At 43.8% G+C, this 25,487-nt stretch overlaps 1 protein-coding gene across 3 annotated transcripts; it reads right to left on the bottom strand.

Annotated features, from left to right (window-relative positions):
• Nucleotides 1–639: 639 nt before the first annotated feature.
• Nucleotides 640–24,373, bottom strand: LOC136474201 (putative protease Do-like 14). 3 transcript variants are annotated; one of them, XM_066471799.1, is made up of 10 exons: nt 24,236–24,373; nt 23,306–23,420; nt 23,062–23,130; nt 22,805–22,939; nt 22,587–22,714; nt 22,234–22,500; nt 21,920–22,050; nt 9,978–10,069; nt 3,003–3,028; nt 640–750 (listed from the first exon to the last, which is right to left on the bottom strand). In XM_066471799.1, exons 2-10 carry the CDS (start codon nt 23,409–23,411, stop codon nt 640–642), a joined length of 1,065 nt encoding a protein of 354 aa, XP_066327896.1. In that variant the 5' UTR covers nt 23,412–23,420; nt 24,236–24,373. The 3 variants fall into 3 exon arrangements, with proteins under 3 accessions (XP_066327896.1, XP_066327894.1, XP_066327895.1); XM_066471797.1 differs by lacking the exons at nt 640–750; nt 3,003–3,028; nt 9,978–10,069; nt 23,062–23,130 and adding exons at nt 8,763–9,019; nt 9,099–9,299 and having other exon boundaries at nt 22,805–22,936; XM_066471798.1 differs by lacking the exons at nt 640–750; nt 3,003–3,028; nt 9,978–10,069; nt 23,062–23,130; nt 23,306–23,420 and adding exons at nt 8,763–9,019; nt 9,099–9,299 and having other exon boundaries at nt 22,805–22,936.
• Nucleotides 24,374–25,487: the final 1,114 nt, after the last annotated feature.

Raw genomic sequence — 25,487 nt, 5'->3', positions numbered from 1 at the left:
GGGTGGAGTTTTGTAAAACTCTAGTATAGTAAAACCTGGGTGTAAGTGGCACGTGCCATATAACCTAGGGTTCTTGACACCACACAAAAGCCTGGGTTTATGAAGTTTACTCTTGTTTTATACTTTCTCAAAAAAAAATGATGGCTCATCTTAACTCTCAAGTGTAGAGAACCTTTTTTTTTCTTTGAACCTTGTACGGTCATACAAGCATATACTCTTTTCCTAACGAATAAGGAGACATCTTCAGAATTAGTCCTGACTTAGCATCAGAAACTCAGAACTCAAAATTGTGGGACATACACAGTAAAAAAATAATATTTCAACCTGTAATTATTGTTCATTGTTTTGCAAGTTAATTATTCAGTGATAAGCTCCAATCCCACCATCAGAACGAATAGATATATGCCCCCATTCAAAATCCAGCTGCCCTTACGAGTCATTATTTCTATAACACGAAAAGGCAGGTGTTCCTAAACGTGAAAGCATGTGCAAACACGACAACTTTGAAAATAACAGAGGTCAGCCTTAGATCCTTTGCCTGAATGAAATATTGAAATGTCATGGTAGAGCTCGAATCGAAATGAGTGCTTGATTTTGCAGGATAACCATGAGAAAACTAAATTTCTTTGAAAACAAACTTCACAAAATATATAGAACCTCTTGTGCATTGGACAAAGCAACTCCATCAAGCGTTGAAATAAGATCACCACCTTTGATTCCAGAAAATGCTGCTGGGGATCCATCAAAAACCTATCAAAACATTATCGGGATAAGCGCGAACACAAACAATAGTTACTTAGTGTTTAATCTCAAAAGGGTCACTCATTTTTCACAAATAGTTGTAACTATCGTTTTTTGTGTTTGCACTCAAGCAATTAATAATATTTTTTTTCTCGAACAGCGCAGGAGAACTGCACGTCATTTCATTAAGGTAGAAAAAATGTTACAAGGGTCTAAGAGACCCAACTCACACACCCCACACCTAGGACACTAAGTTACAGACTCGCCACACAAATAACAGAAATGACCAAAAAACTCCGTACTTTAAGCTCCAGCAGGCAACGACCTAAATACAAGTTCATAGAGTTTGGAGGCCCCAACCGAGCACCAGAGCCCTCCCTCTGTGTTAATAGCCCTAAGGACCTACTGAACGCTTGGCCTCTTATTATCAAAGACACAAGAGTTGCGATGCCTCCAAATCTCGTAACTCACCAAAATTATCAAGGAGTTGAGGCCTCTACACGCTTCCTTGGGGACAGCTGCAGTTGACCTCTTCCACCACCCCGAGAAACGGGTCACAGTAAGCTGTGGAGCCAACTGCAGCAGTCCTAACTGTTGTAGAACTAGGGACCAAACTTGTCAAGCGAATACACAACCCACTAGCAAATGAATTAATAACATATTTTCTGGCTAAGTATCAAACCTAACATGAATTTATATGAACTTATATAAACTTTAAACGATTCATTAAATATAATTGGGCGATTAAAATACAAAGGATTTGGGAAAAAAACCGCCATGCTTTACATGGAGACCAAAAGGTCAAATGCTTCTCCACTGTCATACTCAGATGTAACAAATGATTCCTAGAGTACAGTGCATTTTACACAAATTATTTTTCAACAAATGGGAGTAGTATGCTCTCCTCCTCCCCAACACACACAGTCATGAAAGCTATGAAATCAAATAAAAGCAACCCTAACAAAAGAAGGAAACTAAAACCATAAAATAAGCTGATAAACAGTGACAGCCAGCGCTTCCATCATCAGATTCAGATTAATCCTGCTGGAGAACAGCAAAATTAGTGCCTGGTAACCACTTTACCAGACAATCTGGCAAGTGTCAAAATACCAAGACTATTTGTCTGAAATAAAATGAAATTTTCAATTTGATAATCATAACAATTCAGTCTCTACCAAGTTTATTGCCAAATTCATGGTGATTGCCTGGTTACTCCCAACGCATTGTCTCGTCACTTCCTCTAAAGCTGCCATGTAATAGAAACATAAGTATGATCCTACCCTCCCAATGCATAGTGTATTGGTGTTTGTTTCTTAATATTCCCAAAGCAGTTAACTATTGTATGATGTTGTGGTTGACCCAAAACAAGTATCATGTGGAATAATACCATCCCAATGCTATTGTGTATTTTCCACTGGTCAGATGTCATGGCCAAGCTATATATCCATGAAGATGCAGCTTTCCTCTCATTAGTTTACTGCCAACTCAGGAAAAAAAAAGTGGTACCTAATCAATGTACATGATACTTCCCACTGGGAGAAACCATATAAATCCATATCAGACCAATTACAAACCTTCTATATTCTACAAGACAGGTTTATCTAATGCTACACATACATTACCTGATGGCGGTTAACACCAGAATAAGAAAGCCACGAACAGCTGCTCTGAGAATATAGTTTCTTAATTACTTCTCCCCTATTTATTTATTTATTTCAGTTGAGAGATACTTAGCAACCATGGCCAGAACTACATCTTCCTTTATCTCTAGCACCAGCACAAAATAAATTGCAACAGAAATTGAAAATCAGTGATCTAAAAGAAATAAGGGCGCAAATCAGCCTTCCTCAGGCCGGAATGCAGGTGTGCCTACTCTGCTTCCCAAAGTCATGGTTATCAAGATTTGGATAATGGAAGAAGAAACAATGTTGCACGCCTTGTGAAATGCAGTAACTTAGACATGTTATGTTTAGATAAACCTATTGTTCCAAATTTCTGATGGTAATTTAGCAGTTCTAGTTTCACCCATAATGTTTTTCCTAGCGAGATGAGTTTAGATTTAAGAACTATAAAAAATCAAAACAGTACCCAACCAATTTGTTTGAGCACAACTAGGGTAACCTGTAACCGTTCCTGCCTCAGAATTTGCTCAACAATCATCATATATTCACAAAACAATCACATCTAAATAGAATAAGAATAGCAACAGAAATACAGAGAACACTGCAGGGAAAAATCAAATGTTTTGCAACAAAATTCACCATTTCCACATAAATGCCATGTGTACGTGGAGATTTTTTTTAATTTTAACACTTTTTATAAACTAATTTTAAATCTAACACTTTTTTTTTCAAAACTAACACTATTGGCCGCGCCTATTGTCATGGCGCGGCGAAAAGTCTGTGCCGCACCATGCATGGTGGCGCGGCGGGTGGCTGACATGGCGACGACCGCAAAGGCTGACCGGTGACGTGGCTGGGCCTGTCGCGCCACCGATCTTGGCGCGGCAGTGCCGCGCCCTGATCCGTGGCGCGACAGAGTCGAATAAAAGCCCCGCGTCCAGTCCCGCCTGCCCGAGCAGCAAGGCCGCCTGGCCGCCGCGCCCGCGCCCGCCCGCTCTGGCCCGCCGCCGAGCACGCCGGCCGCCGCACCACGAACGCCGGCACGCCACGGCCGCTGGCCGCTGCGCCCGCACGCTTTCACGCCACCCCCTCCGGCCACGCACGGCGGCTGCCCGCCGCGCCTGCCGAGGCCAGCGCCCGCGCCTCCCGGCCCGGTCTAGCGCGTCACCGCCGCGAGGTACTCCCCTAGTATATTTGTTGATTGAATCGACATTGTTAGTATAGTAAGTTAGTAAAATAAATAAAATTAGTATAATTAGTAAAGTATAGTTAGTAAAGTTAGTTAGTTTAGTTAGTATAGGTAATATAATAAGTTAGTATATATAGTAAAGTTAGACAGTTTAGTTAGTACAGTTAGTGAGTCTAGTTATACATTGGATTTAGTCTAATTAGTTGTTGTAGTAAGTTAATATTAGATTATTTAGTATAATTATAGTTAGAATATGTATTAATATTACTATGGACATTACGTACGACGATTTCGACGATTTGATGAAGTTTCTTGAAATGCTTTTATAGATGGATTGTTGTGTTAGAGTTTTATACAAAGGAAGTGTTAGAAGAGAAGATGGTATGTTTGAGGATATGGAAAAAGAATTGGAATGGTTTGATGAACCTCCTAGCTTTAATGACCTTTGTGTCCGTTTGAATGCAAAGTTTGGCGATGATTTCACACTGAAGGGGAGGTTTGATACTGGGAAGATTAGGGCACACTATGTCCTCATGCCCTTGCGCGACCCTGCTCACTGGTCCCGCTACACTAGGGTGCTCCAAGGTTCTAATGTGCCCATGGCTGAGGTGGTGGTGGAGAATGGGTACAGGATGCAGGGTATTCGGGACGGCCCGTCCATTGATGGTTTTGGAGGCAATGAACAAGAATTAGGGGTCGAAGAGGAAGCAACTCAGGATAACATGGATTTGGACGGTCAGTTGTCGCAGGAGCAGTTTCATTCAACTACAGTAGGCTGTATAAGCAATGACTTCGATGTGAATGAGTTCGAACAGGAAGAGAAGGAATAGGGGGAGGAGGACAGAATCGGTGATGTAGTTAGCAGTGATTCAGACGATTCTGATGATGACCAAGGAGGTACAGATGTTATGCCAACACCGATTGATGCCATGCCAGTACCGGTTCGTACTATGCCATTACCAGTACCAACTGAGGTTTTGCATGGTATCCAGGCTCAGAGTAGACTAGTCATAGATTTGACAGCAGATGATACCCCCTATGATTCATGGGCCAGAATTAGCAAAGCACAGTAGTATGTTCCACCACCACCTTACACAGCGACTGAGCTTGAGCAACTAAGGTCGATGAACGTACATTTCAAGGGCGTTCCGAACTATAGGGATGTCAGCATGAAGGATATGGTAGTTTGTGACACCGGTCTCTAGATGTTTAGGAAATCATTGTATGACCATGAGAAAGAAACACTTAGGAAGGGGGTGTTATTTAATATAATGTCAGAGATGAAGCTCTTCCTTCAGGACTATGCTGTGTACCATCATAGGCCGTACACCATCACTCATTCGGACCAGGAGTTGAGGTACCACATGATATGCAAAAAATGGTTATATGTGGAGGTTAAATGCATGAAAGAGACACAGTGATGGCAAGTGGAGGATAAATAAAGTTGTCGAACCCCACACTTGCCTATCAAATAGGGGGAAGGAAAATCATCAGCAGCTCACTACACGTTACCTTGCCCATCGAATATTGGGGCTCGTTGATCACAATAACGACATTTCAGTGTCTTCTTTACAGCAGTCCATATCTAGATTCGTTAAGTACGATGTAAAGTACGGAAAAGCTTGGCGTGCTAAGCAAATTGTCCTGGCGATTCGATGGGGTAGTTAGGAGGAAGCGTACAACAGGGTGCCTCGCATCTTATGTGCAATGCATTACTACAACCCTAGCTTGAAATGGTTTGTGGACACCGGAGGGATGTGTTTTCAGGACCCGTTGAGGCATGTCCTCTATCGTGTGTTCTGGTCGTTCACGCAAATGAAACATGCATTCCAGTTTTATCGACCAGTTGTACTTGTTGATGGCACTTTCCTAATAGGAAAGTATAGGGGCACCTTGATGATGGCTGCTGCTGTTGATCCTGAGGACCAGATAGTACCCATGGCTTTTGCTTTGGCAGAGGGAGAGAACAATGAATCATGGTCATGGTTCATGTGGCTTCTACGTATACAAGTGCTTGGCCCATCTCGCACTATATGTTTGATCTCAGACCGTCACCCAGGGCTTCTTAATGCTACAGCTGAGCATATAGATGGGTTCCCGCCTCTAGTGTATAGATGGTGCATGAGACACTTTACTGCTAATTTCTGGCGGCGTCAGCGGAAGCAAGAGGTATGTGACAAGGTAGAGGCTCTATGTTGTGTACGTATAGAGCACTAGTTCAAGGAGACAAACAGAGAACTAGACAAGATGGTAAATGAAGCGGGAAAGGCATAGGTTAGAGGTGCAGATGGAACAGAATGCTCAGTGGGCGTTAGCATATGACGAGGGGGGTTTAGGTATGACATCATGACCACTAACTCCTCGGAGTCCTTCAACCGTGTATTCATCAGAGTTCGATCGTTGTCTATGTCTAGAATTGTTGAGTTCTCCTTTCATAAGTGCAACGAATATTTTGTGAAGAGGTGGGAAACTTGCGCAGAGGAATATAGCTGAGCAGGGGCGTTTTGGAAAGGCCGGAGCTGAACATTTAAAGGAGGCCGAGGAATTGGCCAAGCAGCACACCGCCGAGCCGTATGGACCCCGCCACCATATCTTTAGTGTACGGGAACCAAGGGTGACACAAGCTTGGGCGACGAACGTTATGGTGGACGAAACTACCGAGTTGATCTTGAAAAGGTAGAGTGCAGTTGCAACGTCCCTTAGAGCATGCATGCCCCTTGCTCTCATATGATCATGACCTGCAGGGTTCGTGGGTACAACTATGAAGATCTGCCATATATATCACCTTTGTATCTCTGTTCGAACACCGTTAGTATTTGGGAGATGAGCTTTGAGCCATACCTTGACCCGACACAGTGGCCACCTTATAATGGTTATGACTACGTGTCGCGTCTGGATCTAATGAAGGTAGGGAAGGGTAGGAGGAAGAAGAAGCGACTCAAGGGGACATGGACGCTATAAGAGGGTACCGCGAAGACATGCACGGCGGGGGAGACTTCAACAAGACCCATAGCAGGAATCTTTGCTCCGTTTGCAAAGAATTTGGTCACAAGGCTAGCAGGCATAGAAGACGAGGGCAGCAGGTGCTTTCATATTGTGTTCATATTGCATAACAAGTAGTTCAAATTTTGCAGTGCTACATAATGTTAATTTGAATATTGTTAATTTGAATACTCTAACCCTTTGTTTATCAATTTGTAATAGGATGGCCCCTCCCACGCTGCACCAGATGTACCCCTTTCTTGAGGTGGAGTACGACAACCCCCTTCTTCCACCGGACGACGAGGTTTCCAAGAGGCGTTCGAGGGATCCTTACATTCCTGGGACTTAGTTTGTTACGTCGAACTTATGTCGAACGAATATTGTCATCCGAAACTTACAGACTCATGAACCAATGAAAATGTTATGTGGCAACTTGTCGTCCATTTATTTGCTTCATATTCGTTTCAACTTGCGCACGGTCGTGGCACCACTTGTAGTTGTTTACAGCACCGACAACAGCTCAATTGAGGCTAGTCAGTTTCTATCCGTGTCTCTGCCACGCCGTGGGATATGGTGCGTCATTGCCGCGTCGTGGACTATGGCGTGACAGAACCTGGGCTATGGAACGGTAGAACCAGTGGGCTATGGCGCTGTATTTGAGATAATTTCACTCGATTATGTTCGTTTTAGAAATTCTCAACGCATGATACAAATAGATGGGATCACTTAAGATCGACCATGGGTAATCCGAGTACATGATACATGGGTACAATAAATCAATAGTTCAAATGGAATATAAGACAACACAATGGAATTTCTAGTACATAGCTACATTGATCATTAATAAAGCATGAAACTAACAGACGACGCAATCAAAAACCCTTAGTCAGAAACATACTGAGTAAGCAACTCGTCGTCCGAGTACCAATCCTCAACCACAACCCTGTTGTCGTGGCTAGGCTCACCTGCATTGCCCTGATCTACCTTTCACCTGTAGTAAGCGGCCTCCGCTTCATCTATGACCTGAGACAAGAACGCGTTCTCTTTCTCCTCGTTCTTGTGGCTAGGCTCACTTGGATTGTTCTGACCTCCGTGTCGCCTGTCCTAAGTGGCCTCCACTTCATCTGCGGCCTCTACGGCCTAAGTGAAGAACGCGTCATCATCCTCCTCCGCCTGCAAGCCCGCCTCTGCTAGAGCGATGAGCTCACTCAGTCTGCCAGTGTTGTCCTCAGCCTCCTCCTCCTACAAGCCCGCCTCTGCTAGAGCGATGAGCTCGCTGAGTCTAGCAGTGTCGTCCTCATCCTCATCCCCCTCAACAGACAACATAATCGGTGATTCAACGGTGTGACCAGCTCGCTTTCTATGCTCATCTAACTTCTTTTCCTCGTGCCTTGCACGAGCCACCTCTATAGCATGTTCCTCGCTGCATCCAATCCCTTCATGTATAAAATGCAACCAGTTAGCAACGCGATTATATTACATTTAAAATCAGGCAACGAAAAAAGGCTTTCAAGCACTCACTGGCACATAATGCAACAACATGCTCGTTCAAGACCTACATCTGTACTCTTGTCACCTCCCTTGCCTCCTTCCTTGCCCTCTCCTTCTCTAACGTCATCCGTCTCTCTAATCCCCATTTGTCAAGCCCAACATCGATCGGGTTATAAATACCACGCTGTCTAGCAAACTCACGCATCTTGTCTTTGTGATGTTTAACAAAAAGGTTGACGTAGTCAGGTCCATATCTCCTCTTTCGTGCAATTACTTGCTTCCCCTTCAGTTCATCCAAGAACTTAGCTTGACCATCATAACATTTCCACCTATATTTCCTAGTGCTCTGTTCAAACGAAAAATTATATCATGCACTGTCTTAGCAAAAGAAACAAAATACGATTTCATGGTTACCAAAAAAATAATCAACCTCATCATATTCAACTATATCGACGCAATAATGGCCTATTCCAAGCTCCGAAGGGACTAGACCGTAGTTGGATTTAACACCACATTCGCACTTGACTGGAGGTGCTTTGTAAATTAACCTTTCTTTCTTCTTTTGCTTTGTCTTTGGAGGTTCTTCTGACCATTGGTTCTTAGGATCATACAACCACTCCTTGAAACGACACTTCACCATTGAATACACCTAAATAAGGTGGCATTAGTATATGAACACATATAACTCAATATTTCAACACATACACTTTGCACTTACTTCATGCTTGTTTGGACACACAAACTTCAACGTATTCTCATGGTTTATTACAGCTCGATCTCCACAATCGCATAGAGGAGGTTCCTCAAGTCGTCTAACTACAGCTAAGTGCTTCTCCTTAGTCATCATTGGAGACGGGTTAGGGGGAGGTGGAACCCACCGCTCGAAGTGCTCTCTTGGATGTCGCTCTCTCCACCAATCGTCGAAAAGGAGGTACCTGGGGTCAAACTTGTCTGCACCGTCGATCCACTAAAAGAAAAAGCACTTCTCATGGGCCTACACAACAAAATTCCAACAAAATATTAGTAACCTAGTAATACAAATGAAGAAAAAACATACGAAAATAATTACCTACATTAAAACGACTGCATGTGTAGAAGCAATGAACCGCTGTGTCTGGATATCTCGATTGAAACACGTCGGCCGGACGACCACAATCACAGTTAGGAACAGGGAGTTCAAGAGGGACGGGGACATCTTTCCTAGACTCGTCGGGGTAGAATTCTCTAGGACGACCCCGTTTTCGCCACAACTGCTCCCGAAACATGTCTTCCATCTAATAAAACGGTTCAAATTAAACATCAATTAAAACAACACAAATTAATGTAAAATATAATCATTTGCATTGCAACTAAAATAATATAACCAACACTTAAAGCAACAAAAATATACATGATAAACATATTTCTAACTAAATAATTAACCTTAACATTGATAAAATCAAACTAATATCTTCCTCCAAACCGTAGCCCATAGTTCCCAAACATAATTTTCCTCCTAACCTTAACTCTCATTCATAACATTCCTATCCACCATTCAAACGAAAATAAAAAGTGCGTCATTACCTTGAACGAGGACGAGGAGGGAGGGAGGCGGCCGGGGAATGGAAGGGAAGGGAGGCGGTAACAGAGGGTCAGGCGGGCGGCGGGCGCGGTGGCCAGACGCGGGCAGGCGGGACTGGCCACGGGGCTTTTATTCGGCTCTGCTGCACCACGGATCAGGACGCGACACTGCCGCGCCAAGATCGGTGGTGCGGCAGGCCCTGCCATGTCAGCGGTCAGTCTTTGCGGCCGTCGCCACATCAGCCATCCGCCGCGCCACCATGCATAACGCGGCACAGGCTTTTCGCCGCGCCATGGCAATAGGCACGGCCAAAAGTGTTAGTTTTGAAGAAAAAAACAATGTTAGATTTAAAATTAGTTTACAAAAAGTGTTAAAATTAAAAAAAAAATATGTGGAAAGCTCCTATGTATTTCTTCACAGATACTTAATTTTTTAGCACCAAGTGAGCCAACCCTCAGGCCTAGGGATGGTTTTACAACTCTCCTGCATATAACACACAAATTTGACAGACGATTAAAATGTGAGCTACATTTATTATTTATTAATAAGTAATAACAAAACTACTTAGCCAAATAAAACAATGCAAAATTGTACTTGGGCCAGCTTGCTACTTGATGGAAATGAACCCAGAAAAAAAGGCTAACCGAGCCTCAGAAAGTACCTCCCAAAGAGCAGCGAACCAGCTTAGGACAAAATGGTGGACTGAAGCTATGCTTGCTGGCAGCTTAGTTCAAGGGGCCGGGATCATAAAAATAGGATGAACTAAAGTCATTGTGCCTACTGCCAGCCCTATTGCTGATAGTTGGAAGCTTGATGAACCCAATTGTGCCACCATTGTGGTTGTTGCTGTTTTGCTGAACAGCTTGGGAGGTGGAAACTTGCCACATTGCTTCTTATTACAGACATATATATGACCATAGATTTGCAGGGAGAACAAACTATAGCAGGTATTTTTTTATATATGCACATCAGCTCAGGTTGGGCATCATGAATCCATCCCAATCTAGATTGAAAGTGATCAGTTAATTTAAGAACTTACTATGTGTTTTCGCTTCTTTTGCCTTGTTTTGACTAATTACTGTAGTGTTCAGTTACATGATAACAACTAAGAAGTTTGGTAGTTCGAAATTTTTTGTTCGTATATACCCAATCCAATAGAGGGGTGGTGGGCCTGGCGGTAGTCTCCACCTGTGGCCTGGATGTTCCAGGTTCGAACAAGCCTCCTTGCAGAATTTTTCAAGGGTAGAAAATCCCCTCCCCAGACCCTAACTTGTGTGGGAACTTTCAGCACTAGGTATACCTTTTATATTTTGAATCTAATAATTCATCCTCAAGTAAATTTAACATTTAGTGATCCATCTTGTGGAATCAGAATGCATATATAATTAAACACAACAGCTGATGTCTAGAATGAGATTATAGAAGTAAACTTCCTGACCCTTTTAGTTTAGATGTTTTACACAAGTAATTTTCAGCATTCACTAAATTTGTAACAAGATTCAAAGTTGAGGTGCAAATATGAGAGCTCTCCATTGATTGAGTCAATGGACCTCTAGTATGAAGGTATATTACACAATATACATCGAGGAAGCGCACCATGTCCGACCTTATCTCCATGGCATGAAGCGCCGGTGTATCCCATCCACTCCGCCTCCACTTCCGGTGTGTTGCTCCCCACCTCCGTTCGTCTCTATAAAATCCCCTTGGTCCTTGCTCTTCTTCTTCATCCCCATTCCCCCGTATTCGGAGCATAGCTATGAGATCCAGTCACCATTGTGAAGCTAGGTTCGTCAGTCGGAGGTGATGGTGTAATCTGAGGAGGAGAAAGGATTTTGTTCTTTGAAGAAGTTCGAGTTCCCTTTGGTTAGTTGGTCTTAGGGTTCACGGTGTTTGAGTTCTGGGAGTCCTATTTCTGGACCATATGGTGCTATGCCATGTTTTGGATAATTATCTTCTTGTTGTTTCTCCATTGTCCTCGTCTATCTCGACTTCTGGAGTAGGTCTCGGTTGTACCAAGTTGCTCTTAACCATGTATCCCTAGATCCCCGTGTGGTTTAGTATTCGAAGTCGTGTAATCTTTCGTGTAATCCCTGATCTACGAAATGTAATCGCGTTTCCCCTTTTCTGGTTCCAGTTTCGAATCTCGGGACGAGATTCTTTTTAAGGGGGTTGGTTGTAACACCTCAGTGTTACGATCTTATTTAGCGCCGCGATTTAGGCCTAATCAAAACTTTCGAAACGGGTTTCTCGAATTTTGATTTAAAACATATGTGAAGCGATAAGCGAATCTTGTGTGACTTAGTTTCGCGGACTCGAATCAAGCGCTCAAGTTAAACTACGCCGTACGTAGGAATATTTATGAATGTCCGATGACGATTCTAGTAAACAGTTTGTTATATTAGACTAAGCATAAGAAGCAACTTTTATATATAAAATAAAATCCATTAATAAATAAAAAGATATATATATATATATATATATTTATATATATATATATACACTCCCCGTGTTTATTAGGATAAGTACGCATGGTTGAACAGCTTTGGCCTAGTGACATATTTACGTTCACGTATAAACTCGTTTTAGTCCCTAGGATAAATTAGTAACGTGCCCGCGACAGCAGCCGTCCTGACCGCTTGACGCTTAAATACGGTGGTCCGTTTTTTCCCTGTCCTGGGATAAATCCGTCATCCGAATTATTAACGTCGCGCCATGGCAGAGTTAGGCCGAGTCAGTCCTGCCTCCCCGCTTGCTCGCTCCCTCGGACTCTGCTTGTCTTTTACGCCAGTACTCCCTGCCTGGACGTGCACCGGCATCGTCCACGCTGTTGGCTGTCGTGGTTGACCTTGGAATAGCAAGCAAATTGATCGGCGGGACGTCTCCCTGCCACTGCGGTCCCCTTCTTTGTTTTTCTCTGTTGGCCGTGTCGAGGCTCACCAAGCCTTGGCCTCGTCCTTCCTTGTCTCCGTCTATCCTCTTGGCGTGCTCTCTGCCTCTACTGTCCTCTCGCATTGATGCCACTGTCCCCGCGTCCGTGCTCTGGTCACGTACGACGTTGCCTATGTCGCGTCGTCTCCTTCCCCTTTTTTCCTTTGCTTCGGAGGACACCAAGTTGTTGCTTCTCTGTGCCCGCAGCGCTACTCCTCCCATCCCTTTCGCCACCGCTCCTATTGCGCCTGCTCGGCCACCGCCTCTGCCGCGCACGCCCTTCCTCTTCCGTCCCCGCAGCTCCACAGCGTCCGAGCCGCCTGAGCCTCGTCCGTGTCGAAGCAGGTCTTCCCCGCATGGCGCGCGTCCCTCGGCCCTGGCCGCACTGGACCGTAGCCGCAGCAGTCGTAGTGCACCACCACCGCAGCCGCGTTGCCCCTCAACATCGCCTCGCTATGGCCGCTGCAGCGCCACTGCCAGACCACCGCGCGCGAGCGCCCTCGGTCGCTCGGAACTGCTACCCCATGTCTACAGCACGTGCCTAGGCTGCTTTGCCCCACGGCACCCCGCCGTTTCCCGCTGTGGCCACGCGCGGCGCCGCGCCCGTGCCGCGGCGCTCGACCGGACGTGACCCGTCCGCTGTCTGCTGCACCGCCAACCGCCTGGTGCCGACCCTCCCCGCGCTAGACCGCTCCACCTCCAGCTCACACTCGCCGTCGGCCGAGCTCCGCAGCCGCAGCGCCTCGCCCCGCCCGCGCCGTGTGTGCTGCTCCTCCCTGACGCCTTCGTCGTCGTCGTCGTGCCGCACCACCACGCGGCCAGCCTCGCCGAAGAGCCGCCCCCACGGCCCCACCGTCGTCTGCTCCACGGTTCCTGCCCTGGGTCTGCTCCATGCGCTCTGTTCTGAGATTTTTTTTTTCTCGAACACGTAGGAGAGCTGCGTATCATTTGTATTAGTAGAAGAATAAGGAGTCATACATAGACCCAAAAAACACTCACCCCCACACCTTCCCTGATTTCTAAAGCTACATCACCTGAGTCTGAGAGTACAGCGACCAAGCATGCTAACTAACTAAGCACCCCTAGCAGTGAGCAAGGACAGACCCTTGGCTCCTGCCAAACACCACCAATGGGCATCATCCCTAGCTATACTAAGGGCTGTGTTAATGTTAGGTGCCACCCCATTGAAGACACAGTCATTCCGGTGCTTCCAGATGCTCCAGGCTCCAAGGATGATAATGGAGTTTAATCCTTTTCTCACATCTCCAGTGGTGGCCGCCTCTGCCTTCTCCCACCAATCCTCCCAAGCTGAATCCTCGGGTTGAGGCGTGAGTGAAGAGAGTCCGAAGCGCTGCAAGAGGGCAAACCAGAATCTGTTCTGAGATTGAAGAAGCAAGGTGAGGAGGGCATATATCCAAGCAAAAGAATTATACGTGGTCCTTTTTGCTAAATACATGACTCGACTTAATAGTGCCCGTGGACCTTGAGTGGAATATAGGTAAACGTAGGGATGTTTTTGCATAATCGCTGGCCGGTTTAGGCAAAACCCGGCGCTGGGCCGGCCTGTTGCTGGCTACTGAGCTTGCTGGGCCACGCCACTGTGCACCTGGGACGTCTAGGCCACTGCCTGTGCCTAGGCCGGCCTGGTGCCTCCTGGGCTGCTGCCCCGTGCCACTCCTGGTCCGCCCGCGGGCCGCACTGCTGGGCCGGCTGGTGCCGCCTGGGCTGCTTGCTCGCTGGGCCAGGCCGAGATGGGCCGTTTTAATGACTGACGGCCTTCTTTAGTTTCTAGAGTATTTGATAATTTAGCTTATAAAGTAAACTTGTAAAATTCGTAGAAAATCATAGAAAAATCATAAAAATGTCAAACCAGTTTTGTTAGTCTCCTAAAATCATGATCTACAGGTTAGTATATTTCGTGCATATAGTGCGATAATATTCTTAGGAGCTACATAATTAAAATGGGATACTTAACATTGTAAAAACATAAACTTATATGAATTATTGGGATAAATCGGTGATAGGGTTGAATCTGAAATTTTTACAGTAGGCGTTTAACAATATTAGGTACTCGTGATAAGTTTTGTAGCTCCCGAATAATCAGTTTACTAGGTAGCTAATGATGCTCTATTTCGAATAAGGTTTAAATCGATAGAATAAAATAAAGAAACAACTTGGGTTTATATAACTAAAATAATTATTGGGAAATAACGTCTTATCCGACAACGTGTATATGTAGCCTAAGTACGGTCGTCGTTAGAACTAGCTCGTTAACTTGAGAGGCGTAAAGCGTATTTATACGAGTCACGATTGCAGCTGATTAATTACATCTTTGCATTGCATCGCATGCATATCATATAGGTATGATGATGGATCAACGGATCGATCGACGGATGATTGGGAATCCAAAGATGGTGTGATGGTATTCTCTCCAGGAGATGATGCAATGAGCTTGCTATTCAGTTATTGGTGGATGATCTGAAGATACAGATACTAACTTTTAATATATCTTACCCAGGCAAGCCCCGGTGCATAACCCCTACTTTCTGCAGTTTAAATTATATTTGTGCATTAAGTTTCAAGGAGTTGAATGAAACCCACTTGCATATATATCTTTATCCTATGAGTCTTACTAGTATGACAGGATCGTGTAGAATGTTATGCTACAGGACTTCGGTAGAAGTCGAGCGATTGCTGTCACTCACGAGAGATAGGAAATATATTACTATCACTTGAACCATATAAATGGTGGAAAGGAAAAATGGTGACTGGGTAGGGATATGATTTGGGTATTGGTGAGTGTAAGGAGTTGTGTCGCCGTGGACACGGAGCATAACTTGGTTACACTATTTTTCCCTGTCTGGTTGGTTAAGGACTGATTGTTGCATAAGACTCTAGGCAGGTCACAGACTTATTATCCCGAGCATATACTTGTGTATGGGCGCTTGGAAGACTTGTTGCTCTCTTGTCGCGGATCCGTCTCTTTCCGGACCGACTGATTGGAGGCGGGGATGGTGGAGGTCCTTGCACCGCTCTGAGTCTGGGACTCAGGGGCAGGGGCTTGGAGTCCAAGTTTGGACGGGGACCTGGACATCCAGGATAGGAGAGTGATGGGTTGGTCCTGCTTGTACCTAGGGTACAAGCGGGACGTGTGTTTTCGGGGTACCCAGCTGGAGGCATTGATTCACGAATCGTCGGGCGATCCGGTACGGCTTGTCTACGGTTTAGCATCGTAGTAAGAACTAAAGATGAAAGATGAAAGATGGAAAAGGAAATCTAATTGCTTACCATCTGCTTAAAAGTAGCACAGGTGCTTACATAGAATGGTTAGTTAATGAACCAATGTGGCTTTTAATAAAAATCGAATATAAGGACGCACGCTTAGTAATGCTTCCTGTAAATGCAATAAACCCACAAGCCAGATAGCCTTGCATATCCTTGGAGTCTTTTCTTTTCTCCTATCGGGTAAGTCTTGCTGAGTATAATTGAGTACTCAGGATTTTATTCCCCCTGTTGTAGGTAACAGGTGGAGGCTTGAGCTGACCTTGTGTGTGGATTTCTCCTGGTGGGCTCAAAGAGGATTTCCTTTACGCTGCGATCGTAGTTGTTATTTATAACTCTCACCAAATACTTTTATAAACGAAAGTTTCATAATCTATTGTCGTAGTCTATATATCAACACTTCATCATGTCATTAATAGATGTTTATTTCCACTGTAACTCTATTCACATGTTTCTATTCCGCTGTTCAATTAAATTGTTTATAACTCTGATAACATGATTTCATTCCGCTGTTATATTAATAAATATTATACTTTGATGTTGTATTAAAAGTGATGTAAGAAATGATTACGAATGATGTAAGCTTTATTCTCTCATTTGTGATCCTGATGGCAAAAATGTGGATTTTCGGGTTCTCCCCTGGGGTGTGCCCGACGGAACCGAGTAATTTAGTGTTCTCCCTCGAGTGCTTAGTGTCTAATGGAAGACAAGCACTCCTGTGGGGCATTAAATTAGGCGGTTCTGCCACACGTCGCTGGCGATGTCTGAGCACCGAGGAGCGAGGAGTCCCCGCCATCGCTGGCGATGACCGAGCATCGAGGAGCGAGGAGTCCCCGACGTCACTGGCGATGTCCGAGCACCGAGGAGCGAGGAGTCCCCGACGTCGCTGGCGATGACCGAGCACCGAGAAGCGAGGAGTCCCTAGCGTCGCTGGCGATGTCCGAGCACCGAGGAGCGAGGAGTCCCCGGCGTCGCTGGCGATGACCGAGCACTAAGGAGCGAGGAGTCCCCAGCGTCGCTGACGATGACCAAGCACCAAGGAGCGAGGAGTCCCCGGCGTCGCTAGTGATGTCTGAGCACCGAGGAGTCCCCGGCGTAGCTGGCGATGTCCGAGAACCAAGGAGCGAGAAGTCCCCAGCGTCGCTGGTGATGTCCGAGCACTGAGGAGTCCTCGGCGTAGCTTGCGATGTCCGAGCACCGAGGAGTCCCCGACATCGCTGGCGATGACTGAGCACCGAGAAGCGAGGAGTCCCCGGCGTCGCTAGCGATGTCCGAGTATCGAGGAGCAAGGAGTCCCCGGCGTCGCTGGCGATGACCGAGCACCGAGGAGCGAGGAGTCCCCGACGTCCCTGGCGATGATCGAGCACTGAGGAGTGAGGAGTCCTCGGCGTCGCTGGCGATGACCGAGCACCTTGGAGCGAGGAGTCCCCGGCATCGCTGGCGATTACTGAGCACCGAGGAGCGAGGAGTCCCCGGCGTCGCTGGCGATGACCGAGCACCGAGGAGTCCCCGGCGTCGCTGGCGATGACCGAGCACCGAGGAGTTCCCGGCGAAGCTGGCGAGGTCCGAGCACCGGCGTAGCTGGCGACGTCCGTGCGGTGAAGTGTGCCCACTTAGTCCTCGAGCACGAAGAAACCGAGCACCGAGGAGTCCTCGGCGTAGCTGGCGATGATGTACGAGCGACGAATAGTCTGGTCAATTGGTCAGCGGCGAAGTGAGCATTGACTAGAAACGACCGGCGAACAGTCCGATCAACTGGTTGGCGACGAAGTCGATGAACCAAGCGATCCGACCAGTTGATCGGTGGAAAAGTCCGAGCAATAGGTGGTCCGATCACCTGGATGATGACCCTGCAATACAAATATGTAGAACGGGTAGTACATGATGTAAAAATATATGAACTCCGAAGAAAAATAGCATATGTAGTTTGGCGATCAGTTGGAGCGAAGATGTATTTAATATAAACCGTCCGAATAGTTAGTATGTAGCTGAGTCTCTAGCCCTAGCTTGTCTCTAGCCCTAGCTAGCCTATTAACCATAACGCGAAGCGCGAAGCCCGTGCACGTGTAGGAGGAACAGGCGTGACCAAAGAGCCGCTGCTGACCACCCATAACGCAGAGCGCGGAGCTCGTAGCACGTGTAGGGAGGAGCTGGAGACAGGGCCGTCTCTGGAGGCGTCCGAGCATCAACGCGGCTGTTCGGGGGTTCAGAAAATCGTTTGGAGAGCAAACATAGAGAAAACAGTTTGGAGAAATATTATGGCAATATACGGAGATTGAAGAATATTTAGAAAAAGGAAAAAGTCTACTTAACCTCCCCACCTATTAACCATGGTCTACTTCACACCCCAAACTATAAAACCATCTATTTTACCCCCTGAACTTTTTAAAACCGTCTATTTTACCCCCCTGGCGGTTTTCGATGGTGGTTTTGCTACAATAACGGTGGTTTTGCTATAGTGATGGTGGTTTTGTCTTTTTCTTTTTTATTTATTTCTGATGAATCTTTAAAAAATCATAGTAAATCACAGAAAAATTATAAAATGGAAAATCTAATTTTGTTGGACTCCACATGAGTAGATCTACACAATGAACATATAATATGATATGCTTTAGTACAAAATTTTTGCTGTAGTTTTAGATTAATTGGAAAATCTAATTTTGTCCGTAATTAATTGGAACAATTCATAGCTGCAGCTTCTGTGGTCCAATTATGGTGAAATTTTTATGGTAGGCTAATTATTATATGCTTGAACTATAATAAAAATTTCGTACTCATTGGACCATGTATAACTTAGTTATAGATAAATTCCAATTAATTACAGACAAAATTAGATTTTCCAATTAATCTAAAGGTACAGCAAAACCTTTGTATTAAAGCATACCACATTATATGTTAACTATGTAGATCTACTCATGTGGAGTCCAACAAAATTGGATTTTCCATTTTATGATTTTTTTATGATTTACTATGATTTTTCAAAGATTCAGCGAAAATAAATAAAAAAAGAAAAAGGTGAAACCACAGGTAGCGTAGCAAACCACAGTTACTGTAGCAAAACCACCGTCGAAAACCGCCCGGGGGTAAAATAGACGGTTTTGAAAATTTCAGAGGGTAAAATATACGGTTTTATAGTTTGGGGGGTGAAGTAGACCATGGTTGATAGGTGGGGGGGTTAAGTAGACTTTTTCCTTTAGAAAAATATTAAAGCGTGACTTAGCTTTAGACAGAAAGTCTGGTTGACGACGTATGGCGTTATCTGGTCGGCGTTGACAGCGAGCACCTGGCGGGTGGTGAGTTGTTGGTGAAGACGACCTCAGAGGTGGTTCCGAGATCGGATCTGCTGTCGCGGGGGCTGGTGTAGCCAGCGATGAATCGTCGTCATGAACCGGCATGGATCTCCACGAGATTGATGACGAGAACGCGTTGTTGATTTGAGGTCCATCTGGCTCGCCATGGATCAAGTGCACACCCCTACCTGGCGCGCCAACTATCGACAAAAGATGCTCGGCAGTCCACCGAGAGGTATCCCACGATGGTAGATTTGTCGTAGAGGTGAGCGAGATCAGGAGCGAGATGGTAATACAAGCACCAAGACACAAGATTTAGATAGATTCGGCCATCAGTATGACATAATACCTACATCATGTGTTCTGGTATATTGCATTGAGATGTATGGATCGTGTCCACTAGGGGACCCCTGCCTCTTCTTATATACTCTGGAGGGGTAGGATTACAAAGAAAGTAGCCTATTTTGTACTATACAATATCTTGTGGTGCACGTCTTGATCTTGTGGGTTGGGCCACCTCTGATGGTGCGGCCCATGTCTTGTCTTTTGGATATCGGGGGCTATACCCCCACAGCGCACTATCAGATATCAGTAGAAACTTCCACAAGACACATGAATTGGAGTATCAGGTAGCAGCACAGCATGTTATACATTTTAGTAGAGGCTTGATTTCTGGAATTCCTCATCATGAATGGATGACTTGGGAAGGAAAGTTTTTGAGAGTGAGCTTGTTCAGTATCCAGACAGGAAAAAGGTCTCCCTATGATGTTGTACTGCAAGATTTTGGTTGGGTTTTGAGCAGCTATACAAGGATGAACATAAAACCTTTTTGCAAAAAAAAAAATGTATGACATTAGAAAGCAGGGTTTGGAGGGTGAACTGCTACAGGTTTTGGTGAACCTATTGATATTTCAAATAATTATGTGGTCATGGATAAGCACAGCGATATCTCCAAGATCTGGGGCTGCTGGATCAAATTGAGGAACAGAGGAAGACCCAAGAAAAGAAATGGTACAAAACAAGAGGCATTTGGCCAAAAAACTATATCCATATCTGAGTTTAAAAGGAGAATATGGCAGCTCCAAACAACACAGTAAAAATCAAGGAAGAGAATATTCAATAGCAAAATGCTTAGAAGTGTTACGTGCAAAGGATGATGCTTCAGGTGAAATCCTCATCCAATTTTTTCAAGGATGCAATGAATCAAGAGAAGTTTCTGCTCTATGACAGGACTCGGTGGTGTGTGACTGACGCATTTGTTTTCAGACTTCAAAGTTATATGCAACTCTTGAAATTTCAAACAGCTCAATCCATTTCTGATTTTTTTCCCACAACGAACAGCTTACTTGTGTATGTTCATGTTCAGTATATACAATTTAGCTGAATTTGTAGACTACTGAAATCATGTTCAGTATATACGCTACTTAAGTGGTGCACCACAATGTCATGTGTACCTAATACCTATCATATCACATTCATCTCGGTTGCATCCCTATCCAATCACCTCATTGCCTCATTGTAGATTGTACAAAGGTTAGTCTATACACAGAATTTTTTGTTCCGAAGAATCACAGGCCTCAAATGGATCTCCATACAGAGGAGGAAATTATACATATCTTCCAAGTAGACCACAAATTCATGTGCCCTATTTGGATACCGACCAGGGCACCAAAACCGCAGGGGAACTGGATCTAGTTCACCGATTTGAATAGACCCCCCCCCCCCCCCCCCCCCCCCCCCCCCCAACCCCCAAGATGAGCCTGTTGGTTTTGTAACCAATCAGATGCACAAAAACAGAGGGAAACTGCAGCCCAGTAGATTCTGGACAGTCAAAAGGAAACTAAGGAACTCACATCGTGAAAACATAACTGGCAAGGAAAAAAGATATTGCACAACAATTCATGATCCTAACGGAGAAATAGGCAGAACTATACTGAAATTGGACAGGTCATGAACCCTGCTAAATCATCTAGTTCATTCACAAGTTTAATGGTCCAATTGGTGCTCCTCAATACAAGTGTTTGATGAGCAAAGCTCCACAGTTTTCGTCAAAAAAAAACAAGTGTTTGATTCTAAGAAGATAATAGTTTAGTGTGACACATGTTAACATCCTTGCAGAAATAGCATTAGTAGATTATTCACATAAGAAACCTCAGTGGAACAGTCAGATGGGTCATCATCCACCATGGCACCAAGTGGAGGCTTTGTAGTCTGCATACCACATTGACCTGGCCACTCGAAAAGGAAGAGCCCTCAGTTTTTTCGATGGCATCAAGCCAGCCAACCATCATAACACCGTTTAGCTAGTCCAGAGCATCCTAATTCTTGACAGAATGTGTCGTCCCTCAGATAGGAACTGAACTGGACCATCATTCTACCAGTCTGGTTAGTAAGAGCAAAACTGGTCCTTAAAATATCAGCATCACAAACTACATAAACGTGCCAAGAAAACCGATTGGGAATTCTGATTTATCTACAAAATATGAGCACTCAGCCTCACAGGAACTCTACAGTTAGGGTTCTTCCAATTTTAAGAGTTGTTAAGAACAAAAAGGAAAAGGTACTACATGTTTCTTTACTTAGATCATGACAAACCACCTAAGCATGCTAGTTTTAGCTTCTTCCAATCATTTGAAAAAGAGTTAACAATTTAATAACCCACTAAAAATTTCATCAACGCATCATCCTTTCAATTAATAGTCCTGACCTAATCTATAAGTCTCCTGTTAAAATAATGGAGCATACAAGACACATTCCAACAACATTACGCAGACAACATGCAACTGCAAGTGACATATACCACAAATGTATAAAGAAGAACATGAACACGTACCCAGATATCTCAAAGTGCTTGAAACATTTCAAAAGTATACTGACTGGTAAGAATGGTGTTTCATCCTCAGAATAAATGTTCATGCCAACAAAGTTTCCACTAGAATCAATTAGGGGACCACCAATCCCGGCCTAGCGCAAAAATGAAGTGTTAGTGAAAAGTATTGTTATAAACAATGCATAATATGAATAAAGTTTTACATGAATATGAGATCCATTGTTTTAATTCAAACTAACCTAGTCTAGTCATATTGCCAATTGTACTTTATTAATGTTCCACCTAAGGGTTGAAAGTTGTTGAGACAAGGAAAGTACCTTCGTGATCTTACACGTAGAGACCATAAGTTCTTGGCAATCAAGTATGCTATTTTTATGTAGCAGCATTCCACTTGAAGACATTAATTGTCCAGATTCATAGCAACGTCCAATAGCTACCAGATTAGTTTGAAACAATTCAGAATTAAATTGGACTCCATGAAATTCCGGGAAAGACTTGGTCTTAACAACAGCAATATTATAGTTACAATCATATTTCCATAACTTCCCTACAGCTAACTTGCCATTGGGCAGGCACACCTTAATCTGCAACAAAGTGACAATTATATCACCTCATCAAGAAAATCTCCTTGAGAAGCAACGGAATAATACAAATGACAAGCAGAACTAACCTTCAACTTATTAACAAACTTAGCTTCATTTCCAAGGCATCTAACCAAGCTAGCCGAAGTTAGAATAGTCATTTCGTAAGGCGTGTGTCTGAAAATAGTACCCGTGCATGTGAAACGCCTCACATTCCCTACATAACACAAGGCTTTAAAATTTGATTAGTGGTCAATTCACAAAAGTATGGAATTCCGTTAGAGATATTGTATTATTAGTTCATTACCCTCAAAAGAAGCAAGGGAGACAACTGAATTAGACGTGCTTGAAGCAAGTAATTTAACCCGAGCATGTTCTTCACTGTAGCCATCCAAGTCATCAAAACGCTCTTCGAATGTATTCACCAAGTGCATGCCCGCTGCTCGAAAGAAGAGGATAACAGTATGACATACCAATGTGATAGAATAAGTGATCTTAGCATGTGTCAAAATAAAGAGGGAGGGAGTATTTATCAGGTCAGAAAATGGAAGATAGAAACTTGACTACGTTGAGATTCAGATGGCATAGGATAGCCACGGAGCAGGTAAAGCCTGCGTAATCTACTCGTGAAATCTGGTGCAATAGGGTGAAAACAGGAACTGTTAAATGATTTGTATAGATGTCAGATGCAGGTATAATGATGACAAATGTGCCATGACAATGAATGATCAAAATGTGAATGACTAGTATCAGCATAATATTGTAAAACACTCTGCAGAGCCTTGGAAAGTGATTGCGCTATGTTAACCTTCTAGCTTGAAGTTAAGCAGAGATGAAGTCTTCTGCCTCTTATGCATGCTTGCTTTTTCCCTTCCTCCTCCTATGCTTCCACAGCCTTGATCCTCTCTTGGCATCTTCTAAATCTGGAGTGGATGAGAGCCCACATCATCGCGTTATGTTAAAGTGGGCAGAGTGACAAAAGCTATCTGAAACAAGGAGGCTAGCAATAGCTTCAAGACAGAACGCAATTGGCAGTGTTTGCAACTACTTGTCTGAGACTTGCTTTTCTGAGAAGCAGGTTTTTCTAAGAAGCTGCTCCCTGCAGAAGTTGGGTTTTTGACAAACCTGATTTTTTTTCTAGTAGCTTGTTTGTTCCGAGTATAAAATGACCCGTATGCCCTTGAGGTTAATGATAACTCATTTGTTTACCGAATACAAGTAGAGGCAAACATGGAAGTATTTTTTTTAAGTTCGTTGTTAATAGAAATCTGGTTCCAACTGTGTGTAATGTACACAAAGTAATGAACTTCTCTGGATATACCACACTGTGCCATAGCAATCCTGAATATTCATGGGGCAAAAAGAAACGTAAAATACATCTATGTCTTCAGGTATCGTATTGGTAGTGCATGCAAACTACAATCAGGTCTATCCATTTAAATGAATACAACATTAGCGTCAGCAATGCATCAGTTATTCAGTTATGAAGATGACGCTAATGCTGTTTTCTGGTTACATTAGCTTGTTTGTCTCTGAACAATTCCAAAATAACTGAAATTGAACATCTAGAACACGCAAGGTAGCATCCTGACAGTTACAGTACGCACAGGAGGATGATTAGATAAGAAATTTTGCGTGCAGATCTGCATACTAGGAGAACAAAACTGAGTGTTTTTCAGGTAGGTGCTACCAGTTGGAATTAAACTGATAAGGGGACGCAAATAACAGATCCACTAACCTTTGGCTAGTGAAGCAACGGGTGGTGTCGTGCCGGTGAGGACTGGGAAGAGCGGAGGAAAGGAGGCATCGTTGATGCGGCCGCCGGTGGAGGAGAGGCGGAAGCCGGACTATCGATCCTCCCCTTCCGTAGTGTCCCGAAAACAGAGGTTGTAAGCATTTTATGACCGACATAAGAGCATCCCACCATATTACTCTTATAAAACAAAACCTCAGTACAAAAATTATCTAATCTCATAGTGGTCCACGTCATCGGCTAATAAAAACCGTCCAATTTATTAGACAAGTAATATATCCATTTTGATCATCTCAACCAACAACGAGCTTCTCACAATAGTGCACTCTATTTCACCATCTGATATTGTTTTTAGCAGTAAATATTTAAATTACTATTCAAGTCTCTTTTTTTTGCACCAATTTGTAAGTTCTCTATATTTATCTTTTCATGCTTTATTTTTTACATATCTTGTAAAACAACTCTAAAGCTGGTCATATAATTATGTTTTATCATCTTATTTGTATATGTGATCAACTATATTGCTAATTATTTGTTGTATATTATTATATTACACCGATTTGAAGTATTTGTGGGCAGTTCAATTGGTTCTTAACGGTTGGACCAGTGAACCAATGCCCTCACCGATTCAATGTCCGGTTCGGTCCTAATAAGTATGGTACGAGCCCCTTCATTCACGCTGAACAAAAACTGCTAATTTGCCTTTGTTAATAACCTGCTTAGAACAATACTCCTGCAAATCTACGACACACGATTCATGATAAAGAACATGTCTTGTTCGCTTGGCTTATAAGCCATACTTTTTCAGCCAACGAATAGTATTTTTCTCTCACAACAAATCAGCCAACAGAACTTACATGTATGGCTTATCAGCCAAGCAAACAGGGCACATGTGACCAGAGAGAGATGAGGGAAGGGTCCTCACAATGATGCCACCATCCATCATATGTACAACATAGCATTAAATATTTCTATATATACTCCGTTCCTCTCAAATTATAAGTCATTTCAAGAATCATAGAGAGTCAAAATATTTTAAGTTTGGCTAAACTTATATAATAAGATATTAACATTTATGATACCAACTAAATATCATTAGCTTCTTCATTAATTATATTTTCATAATATATCTATTTGATGTCATAAAACTTTTATAATTCTTTCTTAAACTTTGGTCAAACTTGAGATGCTTCGACTCTTCAAGATTTTTAGAATAATTTATAATTTATGATAGAGG

The sequence above is a fragment of the Miscanthus floridulus genome, chromosome 8, assembly GCF_019320115.1.
Source record: "Miscanthus floridulus cultivar M001 chromosome 8, ASM1932011v1, whole genome shotgun sequence".
NCBI classification, from domain to species: Eukaryota; Viridiplantae; Streptophyta; class Magnoliopsida; order Poales; family Poaceae; genus Miscanthus; species Miscanthus floridulus.
This window is presented reverse-complemented; position numbering and strand designations above follow the sequence as displayed.